Source organism: Lontra canadensis, unplaced genomic scaffold (assembly GCF_010015895.1).
Source record: "Lontra canadensis isolate GAN:19392208 unplaced genomic scaffold, GSC_riverotter_1.0 scaffold15, whole genome shotgun sequence".
NCBI classification, from domain to species: Eukaryota; Metazoa; Chordata; class Mammalia; order Carnivora; family Mustelidae; genus Lontra; species Lontra canadensis.
Genome location: NW_022631009.1, coordinates 2,913,171 through 2,937,317, shown reverse-complemented (window position 1 = coordinate 2,937,317; position 24,147 = coordinate 2,913,171). Strand labels below are relative to the sequence as shown.

The 24,147-nt window shown below is 42.9% G+C and overlaps 1 protein-coding gene across 1 annotated transcript in view; it reads left to right on the top strand.

Moving 5' to 3' along the window:
- DEPTOR (DEP domain containing MTOR interacting protein) overlaps window positions 1-24,147 on the top strand; it is a 127,352-nt gene that overhangs the window by 59,897 nt on the left and 43,308 nt on the right. The window contains exon 4 of the mRNA XM_032858418.1: window positions 8,098-8,276. Coding sequence (XP_032714309.1) covers window positions 8,098-8,276 — 179 coding nt within the window. The remainder of the gene's footprint in view (window positions 1-8,097; window positions 8,277-24,147) is intronic.

The window sequence follows — 24,147 nt, the reverse complement described above, 5'->3', positions numbered from 1 at the left end:
AAAGCCAATACTAAGAAGTTCTAGTTTTTCTTCCAGCAGATTTAAAATAACAAGCAAGGAGGAAGGGATTTCACCTTTCGAAGACAAATCACCCTCTCTATTACTGTTGCTTGTGATATTCTGTTTTCCCTCGGTTGATTAACAAGTATTTATTTGAGCACTTCCTGTATAAGCCTTCCCTAGGCTCAGTTTCTGTTTGTTTTGTATGTTTGTTTTTTAAGAAATAAAAACACTTAAGGCATGGTGTCTATCTTTCAGAAGCTTCTAGCTTAGCTCAGGTGCATTAAAAATTGAATGGATATATAAACCATGGCACTGATTTTAAGTTCAAAACAGAGAGAGACCTGTCTGGATTGTACTTTAGTTGGGATAGCCTCAAAGAGGAATTAGTACTCAATCCAGCGCTTTAAAAGAGGCCAACTGCATCATTTCGTGCCTAGTGCAAATGAGAACCAGGTAATTTTTGCCCTTTCCTTCTGGCTAGTGCATTCTTTTCCACACAGGACTGCTCATGAGGAATTACGGCTAGACTTTAGCCCTCCTTTTTACCTGCAGCCAGGTTTTCTTGTACAGTGAACAACCTGTATCATTGTACAATGACCTCCCACCCCCTTTTAAAGAATGGTTTGGATTTCTTCAAGAAAGAAAGGAGAGGAGATGTGAGGGAACAGCACGAGTAAGGAATGAAGACGAAAATGAGGATGTTCAATTCAGTGTATAATATGAAGACGAAAGCAGGAGTGAAAGTAGGTAAAAGATATTCGTTGGCAAAGGATGTAAAATGCTGTTTTTTCTTTCTTTCCCTCACCCTTTCCAGTGTATACCATCTTTACTCATATTAACTGAATAGTTTTCTGTTTACTAGTTCCAAGTCTAATATGAAAATTATGTCAGTTTATCAGTATAATATCTGTTCTATAGATAATAGCATAATACTTAAAAATACCCATACTCATGTAAGCATTTCTACCTAATTAATACCTTCTTTCTAATCACAGAAGTCAATGTTATACATTCAAGCTATATGTTGGGAGCATACGGGTAAATATATAATTTATATATTGGGAGCTTCTTTATTGTATTGGGTATTAATATGAACATTTTGTCAGGAACAAGTGATGCAGTTAAGCATAAACTTAACCTTGGGGAGACTAGGTGGCTCAGTCAGTTGGGTTGAGCCATCTGACTCTTCATCCTGGCTCAGGACGTGATCTCAGGGTCATGTGATCGAGCCCTGCATGGGGCTCTGCACTGAGCTTGGAACCTGCTGAAGATTCTATCTCCCCCTCTCCCTCTGCCCATCCCTTGCCCCCTTATTTTGTGTGTGCATGCTCTCCTTCTAAACACAAAACAACAACAACAAAAACCCCAACAAAACAAAACTTAATATAACTTCTTCATTGATAACATTTTTCCCCAGTTACAAAAACAGTACCTTCTCTCTGGGGAATAATTTGAGTAATAGAGTATTCCATTAAGAAGGAAACAAAAATCATTCACAAACTACCCCCAGGAGTAAGAAACTCTTTTAATATTTGGGTAAATTAATATTTAATTTTTAATGGTTCTCATATATATTAAGTTACATATTTTGCCTTTCAAAATAATTTATCATTATGTTAACACAGGATTTTTTAAAAAGCTAACTTTCTGAATCCTAAACCACCTTTTTGGCCACATAGCCCATGGGTCATTGTGACTCTCCCTAGCTTATGCCCTTGAGTACCATTTACCTATGTTCTCATTTTATATAGGGCCTTCTCAACTATTTTGAATTTTTTTTTTTTCAGGGCACAAGGAGATCGCTATCATCTTATTTCTATTTCTGTACTGGCCCCTCAATGTAGCAGTTCCTTCTATTGTAATGCTGCCTTCCCCTGGTTAAAGTGGGTCTGGGAAATGTGACTCAGATATATATCCAGGAAAGGTTGACATCAACTCACATGCACAATCAAAATCTGTTTCATACATGCTTATGGGAGGCGGGGATTGCTAATGCCTGGCGCTCTATTTGGCAGGTGGCCTTCTGTCATGATTATAGGCCAGAGCAGGACAATTTTGATGAAAAATGAATTTGTTCTATAAAATATAAGAGTTCTGAGCCTCGTATATACTTCCGATTACTAATTAAACTAGAGTTGTTATTCTGGTCTGAAGAAACACACACAGAATTTCAATCCATTTTGCCACAGAAGGTTTTGATTTGATCAAATAATGGCTCCATCTAGAAAACTTTTATCGTCATCGTCAACATTGTCATCTTCATCGTCATCATGGCTAAAATGCATTCGGTGCTGCAGGGGCAGCTGGCACTGTGATTGAAGCATTTCATGCATTATTCCACTCACTGCAGACCTCCCCAAATAGTCACCCTTACACTCCCCAGTGTGCACTTAGGGAAGCAGGATCCTATGGTTAACATGTATATAGAGTTCGGATTTAAAGCTGGATTTGTCTTGAATCTCATACTTTTAAAACTACCTTATACTTTAAGTAAAAAATATTAAATAAATGAGGAAGAGAAAACACACAGCTGTAAATGAGCTAACTGTTGAAATTGCCTTTCATTGGTTAATGAAAATAAGTCAGCATGGTACCTCCTCTTCCAGATGGTTCCAAATATTCCCGCCTCTTCCTATATGCGCATGTTGCTCTTTCCACAAAGAGCTGATGCATGTATCACCTCCCGTTGAGTCTGGCCTGAGTCTGATGGCTTCAATAAATGCAATTCTGGGCATTTGACATTCTGTGACTTCAGAGCCTAACAATTTAGAAAGCCTGGCTGGGTTGATTGGTTTTTGATGAGTGCCAAGATAGTTCAGCGGGAGATGAATAATCCTTTCTTCAAATGGTGACAGAACAGCCACATGCGAAAGAATGAAGGTGGGCCCCAGCCCCATGCCTTATAGAAAAATGAGCTCAAAATGGATTATGGAACGAGATGTAAGGACTAAAACTGTAAAACTCTTAGAAGAAGACATAGGAGCAAATACATTTTCCTGGGCTTGGACCAGGCAGTGGTTTCTTAGCTGTGACACCAAACACACAAGGGACAAAAAGAGAGAAATGGAGAATTTGGACCACTTCAAAATTTAAAACTTTGGGGTTACAAGCAATATGGTGAAGAAAATGAAAAGACAACCCACAGAGTGGGAGAAAATATTGGCAAATCATATGTCTGATGATGGACTTGCATCCTGCCTATAAAAGACATTTAAAATTCAAAAATAAAAGACAGGTAACCTAATTTAAAAAATGAACTAAGGATCCGAATAGACATTTTCCCAAATATGTACACATGAACAATAAGCACGTGAAAATATGCTTAATATTATTAATCACCAGGGAAAATGGAAATCAAAACCACAGGGAGATACCACTTCACACCTGCTAGGAAGGCACTCAGAAAAATGAATAGATGGTATCAACTGCTGGTGAAGATTGGGAGAAATTAGAACCCTCACACTTCACTGGTGGGAATGAAAATGGCGCAACCACTATGGAAACAATCCGACAGTTTCCCAGAAGGTTAAACAGTAACCAAAGTGATCCAACAATTCTACTCTTAGATGTACACAAAGACATATGTCTACACAAAAATCCTATATGAATATTCATAGCAGCATTATTCCCAAGAACCCCAAAATGGAAACAACCCAAATGTCCATTAACTGATGCATGGATGAGCAAAAATGTAGTATATCCATAGGATGGAATATTATTTGGCCATACTATGGAGAGAATAGAATATTAATATACACTCCAGAATGGATGAACTTCAAACACATTATGCTGAATGAAAGGAACCGGTCACAAAGGGCCATGTATCATGTGATTTCTATGAACTGTGTAGAGCAGGCAAATTTTTAGATGCAGAACACAGATTAGTGTACACCTAAGGATGGGGCAGTGAGGAAGTGGGGAGTGATTGTGATGGGGTTTCCTTTTGGGGTGATGGAAATGTTCTAACATGGATTGTAGTGATGGTTGTCTACTCTGTGTATAAATACTGTTGAATTATACATGTTAAGCGGGTTCACTGTATGGTAAGTAAAAACCATAGCCTAGTTCTGGTAATGTCTGCCCCCTCCCTCTTGGGCTCTGCATCTCAACGTCCAGGCTGCCTCACTGGACAGAGATGCTCTGTTGACTGAGGAGCATGGCAGCACCAGATACCTAGCCCTAGCCACCGTCTGCCTACAAGTTCATGAGTGACCCCTAGCAAGAGTGACAGAGGAACTGCCAGCTGAGCCCCAGGTAACCCACAGAATACTTAGATACAATGAAATGATGGTTGTTTAAAAGCCACCAGCTTTAAGGATAGCTTGCTACATAGCGAAACACAGTAACAAGTAGTCAGTCTTGCCTTAACTCTATGACCACACATTAGTACCAAAGTCAAGTCCCGTGAAAGCGTTTTTCTTAGAGAGGAGCCTGTATAGGGACATTATTTGATTTTAAGAAGAAATGAAATGAGGAAGGACTAAGGCTGGTGGGGGCATGTTTTACATGGCAAGCTGCGTCAGTGCAAGCAGGCCTGCCAGCTGGTCTCTTTCCTGAAGCTCACATTGGCAATGGCGGCTAGCCAGCCACTTGTCCAGAGGCCACCAGTGACTTAGCTGGAGCTCTAGAGGTCTGGCAGGTCATGTTTCTGGTTACAAGAAGTGACATAAGTAAACCCTATCCACTTGTCCTCCCCACACCCAAAAGGAAAATCACTGAGCTAGAAGGGACAGAGTGTTATAAAGAGAGATAAAAGCCAGGTGGGTCCATCTATGTCTTAAATGGAGACTATCAACAGGGAAGGAATTCTAGATTCCCAATCCTGCTCTCGGCCATGACTTCCATATAACAGGACTCTGAAAATTCTGCTGGGAAGCCTGGAGGGAGTGCCAAGGAGTTTCCCTTGTCATTTCATAGCTATTGGGCACAAATCCATCCTGCTCTGGGATAGACACCATGATTGATTAAGTAGTGTAACATATTGTATCTACCTCATCTTTTGAACTGTAGATCTGTTTCATTCATACTCAGGGATGATTTCCCCAATCATGGATGAAAATGGCATTATACTCCTGAGAAAAAGGAGGCTGAAACAAAGAAAAGTGGCTTGTTTTATATCTCACAGCCAAGTGGTCTATTCCAAATAAACTTAAGTCTTCAAATTCCTAGCTCAGCATCCTTTCCACAGCAGAATTGGCTTCTAAGTCTGAAAGCACTGAAAAAGCACATACTGTGAATGGACCTTCAGGTGTGGAGGTTCAATTACCCCAAATGAAATGATTAATAAATATGTATAACTTGCTTCTTGGCATGACTCTGAGCAAGTTTTCTACTGGCAACATTAAGTGCAATCATTTAATTTTTTCTCATATGGATGAGAATTAGATTCTGGAAATTCAGATATGATTGACATATAATGTTGTGTTAGAGACTGACATTTTTCTCATGTGGATGAAGAGGGGGTTGGATTTCTGTGATCGCTAAGGTTTTGTCCTGCTCTAGAGTGAAATGGTACAACTTGTGTTGCATATTCTTGTTAGTTTGAAAAGAAAATAAGGGTTTTTAAAAGAAAGAAACTTTCATGCAGGAGATAGGAACTTATTAGGAATCGTTCTAAAAGAGGAAGATGACACAATGGTTTTGGTATTTTATGGGATTCAGTTTTCCATTGAACAAAGTTTTGTGGGTAAACGTGGTCCATAACCTAGTGGAGCTTATGAGTGAGTAGAGACAGTAATCTTTAATCTGATAATGACAGACTGTACAGGGAGCAATGAGATGGCCTAATGGAGACCCAAGGATAGCTGAGATAACAAAGGATAAGGAGTCAAATAGTCTTAAGGAGTAGAAGAGTGGAAAGGTGGGGGAGACCATTCCAGCTGCAAGAATAACATATTCAAAGGCCCTGTGGCAGATGATGTATGATATATTGAAGAGGTATAAGAAGACCATCTCTGAAGCACAATGAGGTCAGAAGTGAAGATGGTCCTAAAGGGATAAAGGGAAAGATCATGCATGCATTAGAGGCCATATAAAGGATTTCAGTGTTTAGCCTCAAAGCAACCAGAAACTACTAAATTGTATTTTGATCAAGAGTAGGAACATTGAAACATTTTCAGGTTTGAGTTTGAAAAAGATAAATTTAATTGCTGTGTCTGAACTTAGATGCTTGAGGTTGGGTTGCAAACAGGAGGGCATGCATAGTAAAGTCTGATGAAGAAACCATTGTAATTGGGTTAATGGTGTTAGTGTTATGGACTAAAGTAGTGACAGCATTGGAGAGGGGAAGGCCTAGATCTATGAGTATGATTTGGGATATAAAATTCACAATTCATATGACTGCCTGGATGTGGGGAAATGAGGAACATGGAGGCATTGAGGATACTGCCTTGTTTTCTGGCAGGATGATGGAAGCACTCACTGGCACAGGACCAGGTTTAGAGGAAGAACCCGGGTTCAGGTCTGGGTTTGTTGATGTTGAGGTCTTTGAGATGTCTGTGTGGATCCAAAGGTCCGGAGTTGGGAATATAGGCCTGATCCAGGAACATAATGTTGGGAATCTTTCGGACATGGATGGCAATTGAAGCCAGGAGGTTGAATGAACTTCCCTGAGAGACTGAGCAATAAGAAAAGAGGTATTTGGGGTACAGAATCTAAAGAGATTCCAGCCTTTAAAGTCCAGGGAGATGAGCAGGAGCCAATACAAAGATAACTGAGAAGGAGGTAGGAAGAGAGGGACAAGAGGGAAAGCAGGACACGGTAATGCTCCTCCGCGAGAGGGAAATGTTCAGTAGCATCTAATGCTATTAACACCAGCCCAAATGGGGATCTTCAAAATGCCCATCGTATATGGATGCAAGGGAGAATACTCCAGCCCCCGTAGGAGTTTTTCGGGAGGTGTGGTGAGGACAAAAGCGAGGGCAGTTGGAGAACGCCGAAGAAGAAGGCGTGAGAAACAAGTTCTGTGGGAACGGGGGTGTTGTGAAGGAGTGGTTTACGTCAGCGCAGGCTGCTGGAACAAATGCCACAGACTGGGTGGCTTAAACAATAAACTCTTATTTCTCACAGCTGGGAGGCCGGGAAGTCCAAGATCAAGGCACCGCATAGATCTGGGGTCTAGTGAGAGCCCTCTCCTTGGTGTGCAGTCTTCTCATGTCCTCGTCAAGAAAGAGGAGAAGGGAGTTGAGGGAAATTGGAAGGGGAGGTGAACCATGAGAGACTATGGACTCTGAAAAACAATCTGAGGGTTTTGAAGGGGCAGGGGGTGGGAGGTTGGGGGATCCAGGTGGTGGGTATTGGAGAGGGCACGGATGGCATGGAGCACTGGGTGTGGTGCAAAAATAATGAATACTGTTACGCTGAAAAAATAAAAAATTAATTAAAAAAAAAAGAAAAAGAAAGAAGGCAGAACCAAGATCTCTGTCTCTTCTTGCAAGGGCAGTAATCCTATCATGGGAGGCTTTATCCTCATGAAATAATCCCCCCAAAGGTCTCTGCTCCAATACCATCACACTGGACATCAACATTTCAGTATATGAATTTTGAGGGGACACAAGTATTCAACCTGTAATAGTTGTCTTGTAAGTCCAGTGGTTTGGGAAACTGAATAACTCCTTGCGGAAAGAAATACTAACCTTTTTAGAAAGGCTGGGTCCATAAATTGCCCTTTTCAAGGTACCTAAATGGAATGCAGTCTGCTACTGTGGGTTTTGGATTACATTTCCAGGGTTTTGTTTTTCTTTTTTTCTTTTTATTTCTTTTTTTTTCTTTTTTCCTATTCTTGTCTCTTCTTTTCTCTTCTCTTCTCTCCTGAATTTACAACAATCAAGAGTTGTGTGCCCTATCGAAAGAGCCAGCCAGGCACCCACCAGTTTTTGTTTTGTTTTCCTTTTCTCTCAATTACCAGGAGAAAACGCATCTTGTTCACTCCTGAAGCAGGTCCTTCTGTTAGAAATGACATGTGTAACAGCACGTGATGGCCACATCTGTCTAACAACCTGGCTGTGAGACTTCGCAGACACCTAGGATGTAGGATTTCAAAGGAGCAATTTTCCCTCCCTGTAGGCTTATTTTTCTTCCCTTCCTTCCTCCCAGGCTGATGAGCCCTGAAAACACGCTGCTGCAACCCAGGGAAGAGGAAGGGGTCAAGTATGAGCGCACCTTCATGGCGTCGGAGTTCCTGGACTGGCTGGTCCAGGAAGGCGAGGCCACCACAAGGAAGGAGGCCGAGCAGCTCTGCCACCGGCTCATGGAGCACGGCATCATACAACATGGTGAGTGTGTGGGTCGGCTTCCACCGAGGTCACAGATGATCCTAAAATCATGTGGCTTACAACGGCACATGTGTGTTTCTCACTCAGGGGTTTGTTGTTCCTCTGTACGGGCCTGGGCTCAGCTTAGCCTGTCTCCAAACTGGGCTCAGGTTCAGCTGGGCTGGCTGTGCGTTCTCGTGCTGGGACCCAGGCTAAAGGAACATTTACTCCCTGGGATATATTGTTTTTATAGATGAGGCCGGAAGCTTAAAGAGGACAGGTGGATCCTTACAGCATCTCCAAAAACTTCTGTTCGGATGCTATGTAACATCCTCAGCACCCGTAACCGATTGGCTAGAGCAAGTCCCCGGGTCCAGTCCAGATGGGAAGTAGATGTTTCTCACCAAGTTGGGTGCAAGGGGAGGGTACCATTTGCTGAACCACGGTACAAACCACCACAGTGAAGGATTCATCCAAAAGACCTCATAAGAGTTTGACTTTCCTTTTAGGGCTGACTCATAATGATGATGGCATAACCTATTGGTTAGGAACGACATTAGTTATCTATTGCTGCCTCAGAAATTACCCCAGACATTAAAGCTATAAAGCAATAATAAATATTTATTACCTCCCGCCAGTTTCTGTGGGTCAGCAGGTTAGGAGAAGCTTAGCTGGGTGGTTCTGGGGTGGCGTCTCTCATGAGATTGCAAAGATGTCAGTCGAGGGCTACCATCGTCTGAAGGCCTGGCCGGCTACAGGATTGGCTTCCACAGGTAGCCCTGTGTGTGCCTCACAAGTTGGTGCTGGACGTTGGCAGAAAGCTTCCGTCCAGTGCTGTCTGGACTTCTTCATAAGGCTGCTAGAGAGTTCTTAGGCTTAGGACATGGTGACCTGGCCATTCTTGAGGAGGGAGAATCTAAGAGGATGCAAGACAGAAACTGCCGTATCTTCTAAGTGAGCCCTGGAAATCACACACTGTCATTTCCTCAGGACTCCACTGGTGACCAGGTTGACCCTATTCGGTGAGAGAGGACTATACAAGGGTGGGAGTACCAGGAGGCAAGGACCACCAGAGCCATCCCAGAGGCTGGCTGTTGCAAGAACGAAGGCTCTGGAATCCCAACTCCACCAGTTATAGCTATTTGCCTTCTCTCATCTCTAAAATGGGAATATCTACACAGGATGTTGTAAGAATAAATGTGGCTGATGTAAACCACTCAGTTCAATGCCCTGATCTTAATAAGTGCTCAGTGTATTAACACAGCTGCAAGGTGTAGGCTCTGAGCAGCGAGGAAGGGGCTGGGAACCAGGTAAACACATCAGCCTAAAAGTTAATAGGAAAGGTCATACTTGAGTCATTCTTTTATTATTATTATTATTATTATTATTATCATTATTATTTATTTATTTGTCAGAGAAGAGAGCACACACACAAGCAGGAGAAGTGGCAGGCAGAGGGAGAAGCAGGCTCCTGGCTGAGTAGGGAGCCCAGTGTGGGACTCCATCCTGGGATGCTGGGATCATGACCTGAGCTGAAGGCATATGTTTAACTGACTGAGCCACCCAGGCACCCCTACTTGAGTCATTCTGACTGTGAATTCCCCTATCCCTACTTCCACACAGGCCTGAGACTTCTATCCCAAGGTTAGAAAGATAATAATGGAATTATAGAGGTGAAAGACTCAGAATTATTTGGAGCAGTGTTTCACAGCTGCAGATTGTAACCTTTTAGTGGGCTGTGAAATCAATTTAGAGAGCCATTCCCAGCATGACTACTCCCCAAAGTATGGGCCAGGGACTGTACAGTGTCACCATGGGAGCATGAAAGAAATACAGAATCTCTGATCCTACCAATTTCTGCTGAGTCTAATCTACATTTTAGCATGACCCCCACGTGGTTTGAATGCACATCAAAGCTTGAGATGCACTGGACTGGATTTAACTAGGACACACGAGAGCTGTTTGCATGAAGGGGGAGTGATATTCGACAGGTTGTTTATTTTTTAATGAAATAAAAAGTACATTTTTGTGAACCAAAAAAAAAATCAGAAGCATAGTCTATGTAATATCATTAAGTACTGTTTTGTAAAACTTTGATTTCAATGAGATAATGATACAAACATTGGACATAGTCAAGTGTGTATTGATTTTGCCACATACACATCATTACTGTGTGCTGGGGTCAAGTATTTTGAAACACATTGGCACAGAGGCTGTGGTCAAAGAGGCCCTCAAGCCTCTCACTATATTCCAGGGGGTTTCTCCTCAGTAACCCTGCCAGGACTACAACCATTTACTGATGGCCTCCTATGTCAGCTACTGTGCTAAGCTCATTGCAGGTGGGAAGTTGGGTAGAAAGTAGGGTGCCAGTGTGGTCTCCAGCCTTAGACATCTTAGAGTCTTGTTGGGACTCAAATATGGATATAGAAGCAATTAGTGAACAGAGGAAGTACTGTACATTTCATTTATTTCTTTTTTACCTTGTGGCAGGCACCATTCTAATGATTTCACCAATACTGGCTTATTTAAACCTCTTAAACTCTTTGAGGCAGATATGTTTTGGTTTTGTTTTTGTCTTTGTTTTTGTTTTTTAGGATTTTATTTATTTATTTGACAGAGAGAGAGAGCACAAGCAGGGGGAGTAGCAGGCAGAGAGAGAGAAGCAGTTTTCCCCACTGAGCAAGGAACCCGATGCGGGGCTCGATCCCAGAATGCTGGGATCATGACCTAAGCCAAAGGCAGACACCTAACTGACTGAGCCACCCAGGTGCCCCAAGACAGATATGTTTTTTGTTGTTATGGTTAAATTTATTTTATTGTGGTAAGAACACCTACCGTGAGGTCATTCTTCTTAACAAACTTCTAAGTGTCCAATATAGGATTGTTGACGTTAGGGCAGGTGTTATCATCATTGTTTTACAGAAAAGGAAACCAAGGCCCCAGCAGGCTAAAGATTTCATCTGAGGCCACTCGGGTAGTAACATCCAAAAGGATATTTGCTAATAAGTGTGAACTCAGAGTTGGTTGGAGTGTGGGGCTATCCACAGTGAAAAATGGTGTATTTGGGTTAGAGTTAGTGCTGTTGTCTTTGCTATAGACGGAAAACTTGGTGATACCACGCGCCAGAGAAAACTAGCCTCTTACACTGCAGTTTAGTGACTGATACTGTAACATCTTCAGAGAGAAGAGAGAGGGTGCCAGGAATTGTTTCCAAATGATTTCCCAAGAGCTTGTAATTATACATCAACTACATTGACTTTTGTAATGCTATCAGCATGAAGTTGCAATGTAAAGGGTAAAAGAAGGCATTACCGAGAGCAAATATTAACCCCAGAAGTTTGCTTTCTGGAGTTTCAGGAGGATTGAATATTCTTTATCTGGAGACGTCAGAGTTTCCAAGGGAGCCCAGTTTCCCGGTCCAGCAATCCATTGCTAGATAACAGATTCCACATTTGAGTAATGAAAATATGGCCACCTTGTATGTGTCTGTTAGAGCTAATGACAAATGCCAGTTAGTGTCTTACGCAAAGCACTGCGTTCTCTAGCTAATAATTAACTTCACAGTTGAACCATTAAAGAAAGAACGGACATTAGGCTTTGAGCGGAAGGTTTCTGGATAAATGTGATTCCCTAGACTGAAACCAACAGACAAAAAAAATCAGGCCCGCCATGAAGTCCTAACTAGCTTCATTTATGAATGGTGGATAGTGTGTTCTGTAATCAAGACAGAACCTGGAGATGAATCATTAACTTACAAGCCTATGTGTGTGTGCGTGTATGTGTGTCTGTGTGTTTATTCACATACCCATGCATATATGTATATGTTGATACGAATGTACGTATGTTGACCACATATGTACATATTTCTCCAGCTTTTTTGTTTATCAAGGCTTACTGTATACCAGGTACTGGACTAAATACAGGTTTTAATATATTGTATATATATTTTTAAGATTTTATTTATTTATTTGACAGACAGAGATCATAAGTAGGCAGAAAGGCAGGCCGAGAGAGAGGGGGAAGCAGGCTCCCTGCTGAGCAGAGAGCCCCATGCGGGGCTTGATCCCAGGACCCCGGGATCATGACCTGAGCCGAAGGCAGAGGCTTAACCCACTGAGCCACCCAGGCGCCACTATACTGTGTATTTAATGTGTGTATGTGTCACATATACAAGATATATATATATAATCTTATTACGTTTTCACAGCAACTCTGTGACATTGTATCATTCTTACTCTTCCAGTTTTACAGTGAAGAATTCAGAAGTGTAAAGCCTTTAAGCTCTTTTCCCAACGGCGCATAGCTAACCAGTAACTACTAGGTGTTGTGCCTTAGACATTTTCCTTGGCCCAGGATGTATGCACCTGGGTGTGGCCACCTGATACAGTGGCATGAACCTTGTCTCGGGAGACAGACAAGATCAGGTCCCAGCTTTTCCACCTACTGAGTGACCCTGTCAACATCTCAAGTCTTTCATTCCTGAGGCTTTTAGATTTATGAAATTAGAGTCACGTTATCCACCTTTGAGAGTTACTTACTCGCTCTGTGGGGAAGATCATATCAACTTACACGTGAACTGGAAGGATTCAACATAAAGTCAGCCTCACGGCTAAGATGTATTATGGTGAAAGGACACAGAGAAGGATCACTGCGGGGAAAGACACCTCAGGTGCTGCCTGGAGAAGCCCAGCACAGGATTTCTCTGTCCTCCCTCCTAGAACCATGCAGATCTGGCTCCTTCGTCTAGCAAGGACTTGCCGTAACACATGGGCAATACCTCTGTCCCGCCGGAGCCCACTCGAGACTCAAGTACAAGGTTTTCGCTGGGGGCTGCTCATGGAGGGGCACTCTGCCTGCGTGGCCCGGCACAACTACCCACACTGCAGACTCTCAGAAGGAAAGCACGTGTTCTCCGTAAATCACAGAGTTTGTACAAACAATCTAGGCAGGCTGGTACAGCAGTGTGCAGTGTGCCAAGTGTTTAAAATTGCCTTATCAGTCAGTAACTTCGGGAACTTTCCAGAAACCAAGTTCCCAGATGCGAGCCACAGGCCAGGCCCACCAGCAAGCCCTCCTGGATTGGGCCTGCCGTGGTAACCCCAGCACAGAGCTGCCATGAGGTTTCCATTAAGAGCGGTTGGCAAAGCCTTCCGAACAATGCCTACTTCTTAGGGGCCCCAGACACCAGCTATTGTACACGATCTGATCGACGGGAAATAACAGTTTAAATTTATAGAGCCCCTACCATGTGCCAGCCACTGTTCTAGTCACTCTCCTCATGGACTCATTCCTCTCCCTGACTCTGTTAGGTATCATAATTCTTCCCCTCTTAAAGATGAGCTTAAGGGGCACCTGGGTGGCTCAGTGGGTTAAGCCTCTGCCTTCGGCTCAGGTCATGATCCCAGGGTCCTGGGATCAAGCTCTGCATGGGGCTCTCTGCTCAGCGGGGAGCCCGCTTCCTCCTTTCTCTCTGCCTGCCTCTCTGCCTACTTGTGATCTCTGTCTGTCAAATGAATAAGTAAAATCTTAAAAAAAAAAAAAAAAGATGAGGTTAAGTGACTTGAGGAAGACAAGAGCTGGTAAACAGCAGATTCAAGATTGAAATCCAGGCAATCTGGCTCTTACCACTAAATACGACTGGACCCATTGGAATCTCTGTAACTCCCCCACTTTTATTGCTTTGGTGCATAGTGCCTGGCAGATGTTTTAACCATAAAAATGGTTAGCTCATAACACAGACGATTCCCTTTCTCCGAACAATGATGGGACACCTTGGGATTCTTGTGCAGCCTTCACAGATGTGACGAACACGTTTCTCTGCTCACATAAAGTATCTGCCTACGCTCTAGCTGTTCTCCAGCTAACTTTGCCTTACATGGAGGGAGCTAGAAACCAGATAATCACGTGGGTCAGCTGCTCACAGCTGCAGCAGCTGACCTGGGGTAATCAGGCTCCTGCTGCTCTGTCCAGGCATATAATTTCCTCTTTTAAAGATTTAGTCAGAGCACTTCAAAAATTTCAACACTTCATCAAGCTCTTCTCTTTTTCTTTTGTTTTGAGCATATATTTATATAACATTTTGCAATTCCCAAAGCAGGTTTATGTATATTATCTTTTCAGTCCTTCCAGCTGCTTGGGGGAGAGTTGGGATTATCCCCTTCTCCAGTGGAAGATGGTAGCTGAGACATTGACTCGGACAGCCGTGAAGAGAGAGCTTGGAATCTGCCGCACAGGAAGCTAAGTGCCAGATTGAGACAATTAACCTGATATTTCCAGTAATTAAGATCACTGATAGAGTTCAGCCTAAGCCTAGAATAGCCTGGCCAAAGAAAGAATGAGAGAGAGAAGGAGAGAGAGAGAGAGAGAGAGAGAGATGGGAGGGAGGAAGAAAGAAAGAAAGAAAGAAAAATGGCCTTGAAGATTGAGGCCAAAGGTAAGATTGCAACTTGCCCAAGACTGAGGGATCCTGCAGAAAAGAAAGTCTTCTGCCAGTTATTAGAACAGTAAGGAAGACTTGCCCTAAGACTATTGCAGTGAGGGAGGGAGATGGACCTCAACTCTGAATGTCACAAGGATAAGTGGGGATTTGTAGCCGCAGGACAAGGTGAGGGGGTCAGGGAATGGAAATGTATTAATAGAGGGCATAAGGGGTAGGGGGATTCCTGCTAAACCGATTTAAAGAGTTCTTTTGAAAGGTAGGCCAAGGAACTTATACATCAAAGATGGAGGATGAGAAACTTGTCAAATATCAAGAGTGATTGGGCATTGTGGTGGGTGAAGGTTCTCACTAAAGTGACTTAGCAGAATTCTTCTCAAGACTGGGCTGGCTAAGCAAACCAAAGACAGGATGGGGGGGCCAAGGTCAAGGCCTAATCAAAAAGAACCTGGCTATCACTTCTCAGCCTTTTGGCTAAGATCAAGTGTAGGGGAACCTGGCTATAAAGTCAGAACATGGAGAAAGTCTTTGTCAATGGCAACCTATCCTTTCTGGCCTACCCTCCCTTCCTGTCCATCAAGACTCTCTTACTCACATTCTCTTACTTTTTGCTTTTGGTCACTTCTTGCCTTCATCAAATGAAGATTTTTCTATTACAAATGGTACCCAGTCAATATCTTCATCTTTCTTTACCCTTAACTAGAATGTAAGTGCTTTGAGGGCAATTCATTTTCTCTCTATATATCCCCAATGGCTTGGCATTTGTATATTAACTGTCAGTAAAAAAGTGTTCAATGAACGGATGACAGTAATGACCACTTATTGAGACCTTGCCTTTGCCGGGCACAGGGCTGAGTATTTATGCCAGCCAGAGTTCTTTGAGTGTGAGCAGCCCCAGTCATCATTGGCTTTAAAATATGGCAGAGCTATCCGATAGTGAAAGGAAACATTGAAAACCAGATGCCTGAAGAACTAGAGCACCTCCTGGGGATCCAGGTGCCAGGAACCTGTGACTAAAGAGCCATGTCTTCCAGCCATCCACAGCCTGGGAAGCAGCTCCAAGCTCAACTACAGAGAGATTCTGATTGGCTGAACCTAGGTCACATGCCCACGTCTTGATCCAAGATGGGCAGAACCCTTTGACTGACAGACTCACCAGATAGGAGAGGGCTGTTGGTCAGCAGAAACAACAACAACAACAACAAAAAGTTGAAAATTCTGTCAGCACAAGGAAATGAGCACTAAGGCAGGCAAAAGTGTTAGGCTTTTTTTTTTCTTTTGTTTATTTAATTAGGCTATGATAGTTCCCATACATCCTTGGTTCCCTGATTCATTATTTGCCTGTAACTCCCAGTGATCCACACAAGACAGGCTGTTCTTAACCACTGTTAGTTCCTTTAATCCTTCCCCCTTAAATCAGTGCATTTAGTATTGTTGTCCCTGCTGCTTTAGATGACCGTGTTGTAGGATTTGCAACTAGTATAACCGTTTGCTCCTAAATGTTAAACTCTGAATAGGGAAAAAAAAAAAAGCTTGGGGAGAATATTTCCTCAATCTACTTTTAATAGTTCTTTCAAGCATAATCTTTATCAACAGCCACAATCTAATAAAACCGTTTCATTTTCTCAATTTGGAATTTTGGGGAATTATCCCACTGTGCCTTCTGATGTGCTTTGATTCTATTTTACTTTTTATTATAGCTGAATCCAAAGCAAGAAGGAAAATGTACACAGCCAGAATTTTGCTGCAATATAAACAGAAGGGAGCAAGGTTGCTTGGTAAAGTCAAGGGCTAATGCACTGGCACACATTACAGTGTTGATTTTGGTTAAAGGAAAACAGGTCTGTAGCTACACTGAGCCTTAACTATTAGAAAGTATAAAGGAAATGAGAGATAGCCTTATCTCATGTAATTTTCCAAAAGAGTACGATGTATAAGGAACAGAGGGCTTTTGTGAACAGTGCCATAACTGCAAACATTTCCATCTTTAGTTGACGTTAGTATAACTTGTCAGGTCCACAGACACTGATCTAACTACAGACAGTGTTTGGCCTTGAAACCTGTAGTCCTACCAATTCCAATTCCTGCCTCGCTCCTGATAGCTCGTCGTCCAGTGTTCTGCCAATACATAGTCTTCAGTTTACCCAGGTGCAGCATTCTTATAACAGCACAAGGAAGTCTTGACGTTCAATAACACAATCGCGTGCAGTTAAAGTATATGGAAGCTATGCGATCTTGTATTAAGTACTACTCAGCTAGGTGTTCCATGGTAATTTAAGGATTTCGCTGGGTTTCCGTGGTCGTCTCTAGTGGGACATGTAGAGGTCTGGGGTTTATTAGAAAGACGTATCAGGGTGGAATGGACAGTTCAGGTTGCTGATCATGATACACCCCTCCCCTCTCCTACTGCTCACGAAGCACCACTGTGGTGTTAAGTCCAGGCTACTGATGGACATGAGCTTGACCATAGCCCTCAAGGCAAAATGGAGGGGGGTTGGACAAAAAGTTAAGAGGCCTTCCTTTAAGGAATGAAATGCCTCCATTCTCTTTTCCATCGCAGATCATTTTTCTAGCTCTTGACTCAGCATCAGTCTTGAGTGAGTTTTTTTGTGGCAGTCCCTTGCAGCTGGGAGACTGGGACGTTGGAGGAAGGGTTCATGTCTGGGACCCAGGTTCTCCTTGGATACTAATAAGGATTATTTTCACAGCATTTCGTCCTTGCTGCTGTCCTGCAGTCTCTCATGGTTATTCCTCTAGAAAGTCCCCAACTAGCCATGCCTGGCTCAGTATCCTTACCCACTCACGCTCACGTTAACTCAGTTTCTCCTTGCTGACACTCCGCTCCCAGACAGTGTGTCTGGATTGTCGTTTTGTGTTTGGGCCTCCAGCTCCTCCTCCAGTTCCCTCCTCCCCTATTCAGCCTAATGGCTAAGTAAACTTATTTGTACTGGGCATACAAATAAAGCGTATTTGTACTGGGGAGTGATTGCTAGGTGTAAAACTGACCATATGTCAACTCTGATCGGTGTGACTATGCGACGATATTAAGTTAAAATTTATGAAGGAATTATACACACATATGTACACACATCCAGATTACAATGGAAAAATATGTTTATTAATGTTCATAACCAAATTTAGTCAAATTTGGAGAGTAATGTTTTTTTAAAATTATTTATGTAAATTATTTTAAAACTGACATAAAATTTTAAAGGCTCTAACATTTTCTCTAGCTTTTCTCTAAAAAGCTTCCTTTCACTTTCTTCTCTATCCCAGTGGTGACATGGGACCTAAGGAGGAGCCCACCCCACCTCTTCTCTCCTTCTATCCAAGCAAGGCCTGCGTATCAGGATCTATATTCTCTCCATCTTATTGTAGCCACTCCTTCAGCTCCTATACACTTTCAGTCCAATTGGAAATTACCAAAGCCACCATGCCCGGGGAGAAGGGGTAGGTGTTGGTTTGGCCCACTGGCTCGCTCCTGTCTTTCTAAAATCATCTTTGACAGTTTCCAAGAGCATAATCGCAAACAAGGATTCCTGCCAAGTGGGAACATAACGTGCTTCCACATCAAAATGAAGGAACTGGGATGGGGGATATAGTGTGGGGGACAGGAAAAGGGACGGCAATAACAAGAACCCTCGATCACTCAGTTGTCAGAAGCTCAGGGTAAGAGTTCTCTTCTCCGACAGATAGCTCTCAAAGTGCTACACGTAAGGGCATGAACTCGTTTGGTGGCTAGCTCGTCTGTTCCTATGGCGTATCAGCCTCTACTCTAGACTGATCCCATTTCCCACAGGAATATGTTGTAAGCCATAAATGTAATCCACAGATGTACTTTTAAAATTTCTAAGAGCCACAGTAAAAACAGTAGAAGCAGGTGAACTTAATCGCAATAATCTTATGTGAAGTCACCGTCTCTAAAATATCATTTCAAAATATGGTTAACATGACAGATACCAATCAGCTCTTTAATGTTCTTATTTTCCTTACTCAATCTTTTAAAATTCAGTGCAGGGGCGTCTGGGTGGCCCAGCCAGTTAGGCATATGACTCTTAATCTCAGCTCATGTCTTGATCTCAGGGTTGTGAGTTCAAGCCCCATTCAAGCCCCAATACTAATACTAATAAAATAATAATAATAATAAAATCCAGAGTTCATCTCAATTCAGACTGTGACATTTTAAGTCCTTGGCAGGCCCATGTGTCCTTTGGCTGTCATTCTAGATAGCCAAGCTCTGGACCTTTCTGAATCCATCACAGGGTAGGACAATATCCTGGGGAATGTGTTTGTCATTTTTCAGCCCCTCATCTCAGACATCTTTGTCTGTGGCTAAATACCCGAACGTTTGCGTCAAAAAAGCACCTGGTTATCTCTGTTTTGCCACGCCAGTTTGGACACCCCCACAGAGCTGGTTGCCAGCCGTGGAAGTTTCTGGAATGGCGACAATAATTCTCTCTTCCCCAGCACACTGATTTCACAATCATGTTTTCTTTCTCTTCTGTTTTTTAAATATTCCCTTTGATTTTTAAATATTTCCACAAGTCAGAAACTGTTGCCTGCCATCACTTAGGCTGGTTTTGATCTCGGAGGCTCCCTCTTTGCTCAGAAAGGGCTTATCCAATAGGTAATGCAAAGTTCAGGAGCACTTGCTTAAACTCCTGCTCTTCCTTGTGGGCTCTTTTGGATTTTTGCTGGCAGAAGGATAGTTATTAATGGTGCATTGACATTATTGTGACCTGCTTTTCAGAGATCTATGTGTCCCCATATGTTTATGAATTTCACTTACGATGGATAAAAGATGAGGTTATTGTAATTTCTTTTCTGCCGATGTGAAAATTGAGGCCCAAGGAATGTCCATAAGCAGTTCCGTCCCAGGGGAATCAGAGCCGAGTGGCTGGAAGGCGTATCTTCTGCCTGCATGACTTTATGTCTAATCCCTCTTGGCTTTGAGTCAAGCAGTTTGTTGTAAGGCGTGGGCTGCAAATAAATGGGAAGCATTTGTTTTTTTTAAGCTTTTGATTTCATGTCTCAAGACCTACATTTGGAACAGCGTCAGGATTGTGTTTTGGTACAAATAACAGAAAATATAATAATGATGGGTTGAACAGAGAGGTCCTTCTGCCTCAGGCAAGAAGCTGCTCCAGAGGTGGGGAGGGGGGCGTCCTGGGCTGATAAGAGGTAGATAAGGCCCCATCCATTTCTGCTTGGCTATTCCTAGAGTTCGATAGACCTCATGTCGGTACTGTGGGCAGGGAGAAGATGGAAAGGCAGAGAGAGCTCACCTAGTAAGACTTAGCTTTTTGTTTAGGAAAGGTTGCCTCTTCTCGACACTTACACCTACATCATGAGGGTCAGAACTGGGTCACATGGTCACCCCTTGGCAGAAGGCGATCAGTGGTCGAATGCTTTTACCAAGGTACACTGCTGCCATGGGCAAGGCATAAAGGAGGAAGAAAGAGAGTGGGTTTTGGATAAGCAGCCAGCGTTGTCATCCACAAGGACAAACGTCTTTTATCATTTCACAGTGAAATGCGCTTCCCTGGGAAACTGGGTGTCCAAGGGAGAGTTTTCTTTTTGAGTCCACTCACAGAGTTCCTTGTAGCTCTAAGTGAGATGGGGGTACCAATGTCAATGTCTTAGTTTTGACCACTGCACATGGTTATCTTAACGTGAGGGTGTGTTGGGGTATATGGGGACTATCTATACTCCTTTACTGCTTTCCTATAAATCTAAGAAGATTTCAAAATACAAAAAAAAAAAAAAAATCATGCAAGGTTTTTTCCTATACCTTTTTTTTTGCTTAAGAAAAGGTGAGTACAGATATAAACGATATAGAAAATAGATGAAGACCTTTTTAAAAAAAAAAACAAAAAAAAACCTCTAAATCTCACCACCGATTCCTTCCTTTTCTGAACGTCTGCTTCTTCCTACTTCAAAGATACTGCACTATTCAGTGTCATAACAAACACCTGACAAATTACCTGACAGTGAAACACCATCAGGTTCTGTGGTAATCTTTCTGGAAAGAGTTAGAAAATGCCATCTGGGAATGAGGCTGTGGTGGGCGTTCACACTTCATATTTCTTGGGTAGCATTTTATTCTGGTCCCTCCAACCTCCCGCTGGATGCTTTTCTCCATGTTGGTGACCTTGCTGAATTGATCTGGCTTAAGTTGGGTGCCTCCTTTTCTTCCAGAGCACCTAGAGTTGTTTCCAGATGCTTCCGCTCCGTAGGCGGAGTCTTCAGAGGCTTAAACCATGAGAAAGTTTAAGGCCCTGACAGCCCTGGGCCTTCCAGAAAACCGACATATGGCCAATGTTACTGGAGCACCCCTGGCCTAGAAACTATAACAGGCCCTTTACCTAGGTCGTTCTGTTATTTCTTCAACTTGTTTTCCAAATGAATGCAGCTGGAGCTCAGGGCAGTTAAGTAACTTAGTAAAGATGGGTATCCAGCCCTGGATAAAACATGAGTATCAAAGATGAATCATCTTTGAAGATTCTGGCTGTATCTTCTCAGGCTGAGTGTAATGGATAGTGGAAAAAAAATTGTCTGTATTATTTGGACAAATACAATGCAGTTCATCTTAAAAAAAAAAAAAAAAGAGTGAAGCTGCTGTTCAGCCAAGGGTCCTCTGAGACCAGACTAGTGTTTTCTATGTCATCATTCTATCCTTTCGATGAGCAATTCCAAGGTAATAAATGTTCTGTCCTGGTGAAGAGTTTTGTGGAAAAGGTGCCTGTCCAAACTGCCTCCTGTAAACTAGAGATAGGAATCAATGAGGGGTAAGCTGGGTTTTTGGTGTTGGTAATCTCATTTACCTCTTCATTGGCGTTACATCTCTGGATGGGAGTTAGTCGAGGGAGGATAGTAAGGGGTGGGGTTCCAGAGTTCATCTGTCAGTATTTCTTTTTTTTTTTTTAAGATTTCATTTATTTATTTGACAGAGATCACAAGTAGGCAGAGAGGCAGTCAGAGAGAGAGGAGGAAGCAGGATCCCCACGGAGCAGAGAGCCCGATGTGGGGCTCAATTCCAAGACCCTGGGATCATGACCTGAGCCGAAGGCAGAGGCTTTAACCCACTGAGCCACCCAGGCGCCCCAAAGTATTTCTGACTTGAATCTTCCAGTTAGTAACAATGGAACCTTGGGCAAATTTACTTTGTGTAATCCTGTTTTCTCATCTGTAAAATGGGAATAATTCTAACAGCTCTCTCATAGTGTTGCTGTGAGAACAGAATGATACAATCATGCAAGTGCTCAGCAGAGGGCCTGGGACAGAGTGTCCCTCAATAAATGTTCACCAGTTGTTACTTTCATTTATTGTTATCATCAACATCCACAACATCAGATGCCTTGGTGGGGAGGGGGCTCGATATCACATTGATGGCCTCACCCTTGCTGGTCTTACGCAGTATCTTATCCATACTCTGTGCTGAATGCATACATGTTAAATCAATCAACATGGAGGTACTCTCATGAGGCCTTTGGATTTATGCCAACAATTCCAAAAGATCTAGAACAGAGTCACAAAATGGTTTTCATTGACTTTTGTAGGTGCAGTATTCCATTTCCTGGACAAAATAAATTTGTTTTTAGACCTTTGCCCTTATGGTATGATTTAGTCTCTGAAAAACATACCCTTTGTCTGGAGTTCTATCACTAACAGTGAAGGTTCTAGTCTTTGGAATGTGCCCAGCTATTATTTAATGATGCATAGAGAAGAAGAAAACATTATTTGACCTACCGTCTGTTTATTACCTTTGTATTTCTGGCACCGAGACACAGAAGATGCAGAAACCTATGCCATCACAATGTCATGTTTTGATTTTCTTCTTTTCTGCTATCTTTTCTAGGGTGACTTTTGTCCTTCTTCCTTGTCTCTTTCCCATCCTCTCCTCCCTTCAGTCAATTAAGTTGGTGTAATTGGGTTCTAACTTTGTGAATGTGAAGTGTTTTGTTTTAGTAGTATCAGTTAATAGGACTTTATACCCTAAAACCAATTTCCTGTTTTCATATCCTCTACTTAATATTGTCGGTGCTCAGGAAATAATTATTTTAGTTCTCTGACTCATTGTTGTTACTGCCGTTTGAAGAGTTTAGGATCCCAAGCACCTCACTCTGTCCTTATGTGCCACAGGCACTTAAAAACAACTGCTTAATGTTCTTGAATCAAGGACTTCTGCTGCTTGGGGAAACAGGGCTCTTTCAACTCCTGCATTCCTTTAGAATGGTTTGAGATGGGTAATTACGACCTTAAGTATAGCTCAGATTAAAAAAAAAAATAGCTTTAATCTTCTGTTGTAGTTAGTTCTCAGTGTGTGTTTTCCACCAAACACATTATTAAAAAGCATGATATCAATATTTTTTTGTCTTGCCAGCTTTTTAAATCTGCAGCCTACCAAGCAACATGAGTTGCTTGGACTCTGAAGGGCGGTGAATTAGTAGGAGCAGGGAGGCCAAAGGCCGCAAAGCCTTCCCTGGACACTGAGACAACGGAAGGCTTTGGGCTTGTTGGCAGGGGAGGTGCAGCACTTGCATATGCACATTTTCTTTCTTTTTTTTTTTTTAAGATTTTATTTAATTATTTGACAGGGATCACAAGTAGGCAGAGAGAAAGAGAGAGAGGGAGAAGCAGGCTCCCTGCTGAGCAGAGAGCCCGATGTGGGGCTCGATCCCAGGACCCTGAGATCATGACCCGAGCCGAAGGCAGAGGCTTTAACCCACTGAGCCACCCAGGTGCCCCTGCATATGCACATTTTATTTGCCTTTTAGAAACCCTAAATCTGAGGACTAGATCGTGACCTGTTTAGTCTTGAGGTTTGGTTAGTATGCTTGTCAATGTCTTGTCAATGTCAATACAATGTCTGCAGGGGGGAAATGGTCCTTTTAGGATGCGGTAAAGGGAGTTGAGAAAGCAAACGAGAGGAAATGGAGTGAGGAGTAAGATAGAGTAACAGCCCGGATGGTCCTGAATGATCCTTCACCCACCAGGGTGCCCTGGGGGAAGCAGTGAGCCACACCAACCTCTGCTGTGCGGAGGACCATTGAGGGATGTTTATCAGGGCAGCTGCTGAGGGTCTCCTGTCTTCAAGGTGACCTGGAAGACCTTTTAGCTTTGGCACCAGTTTGCCTTTGCAGTATGGTGCCCCCACCTCATCCTTGCTGATCATTCTCCTCATGGCAATAGCATTATCCTTCCCCCCTCCCCCCATTAAGCCCTCTTTTCACTCTGCCAAGTTACTTATGTAATCCCAGATCCAAGACCACCTTTAAGAAGGTTTGATGGAGATGCCTGGGTGCCGGAGTGGCTCAGTCAGTTGAGTGTTTGACTCCTGATATGGGCTCAGGTCATGATCTCAGAGTCCTGGGATCAAGTGCCCCCCCAGTTGGGTGGCTCCGCACTCAGTGGGGAGTGTGTTTGAGATTCTCTCTCTCCCTCTGACTCACCTTT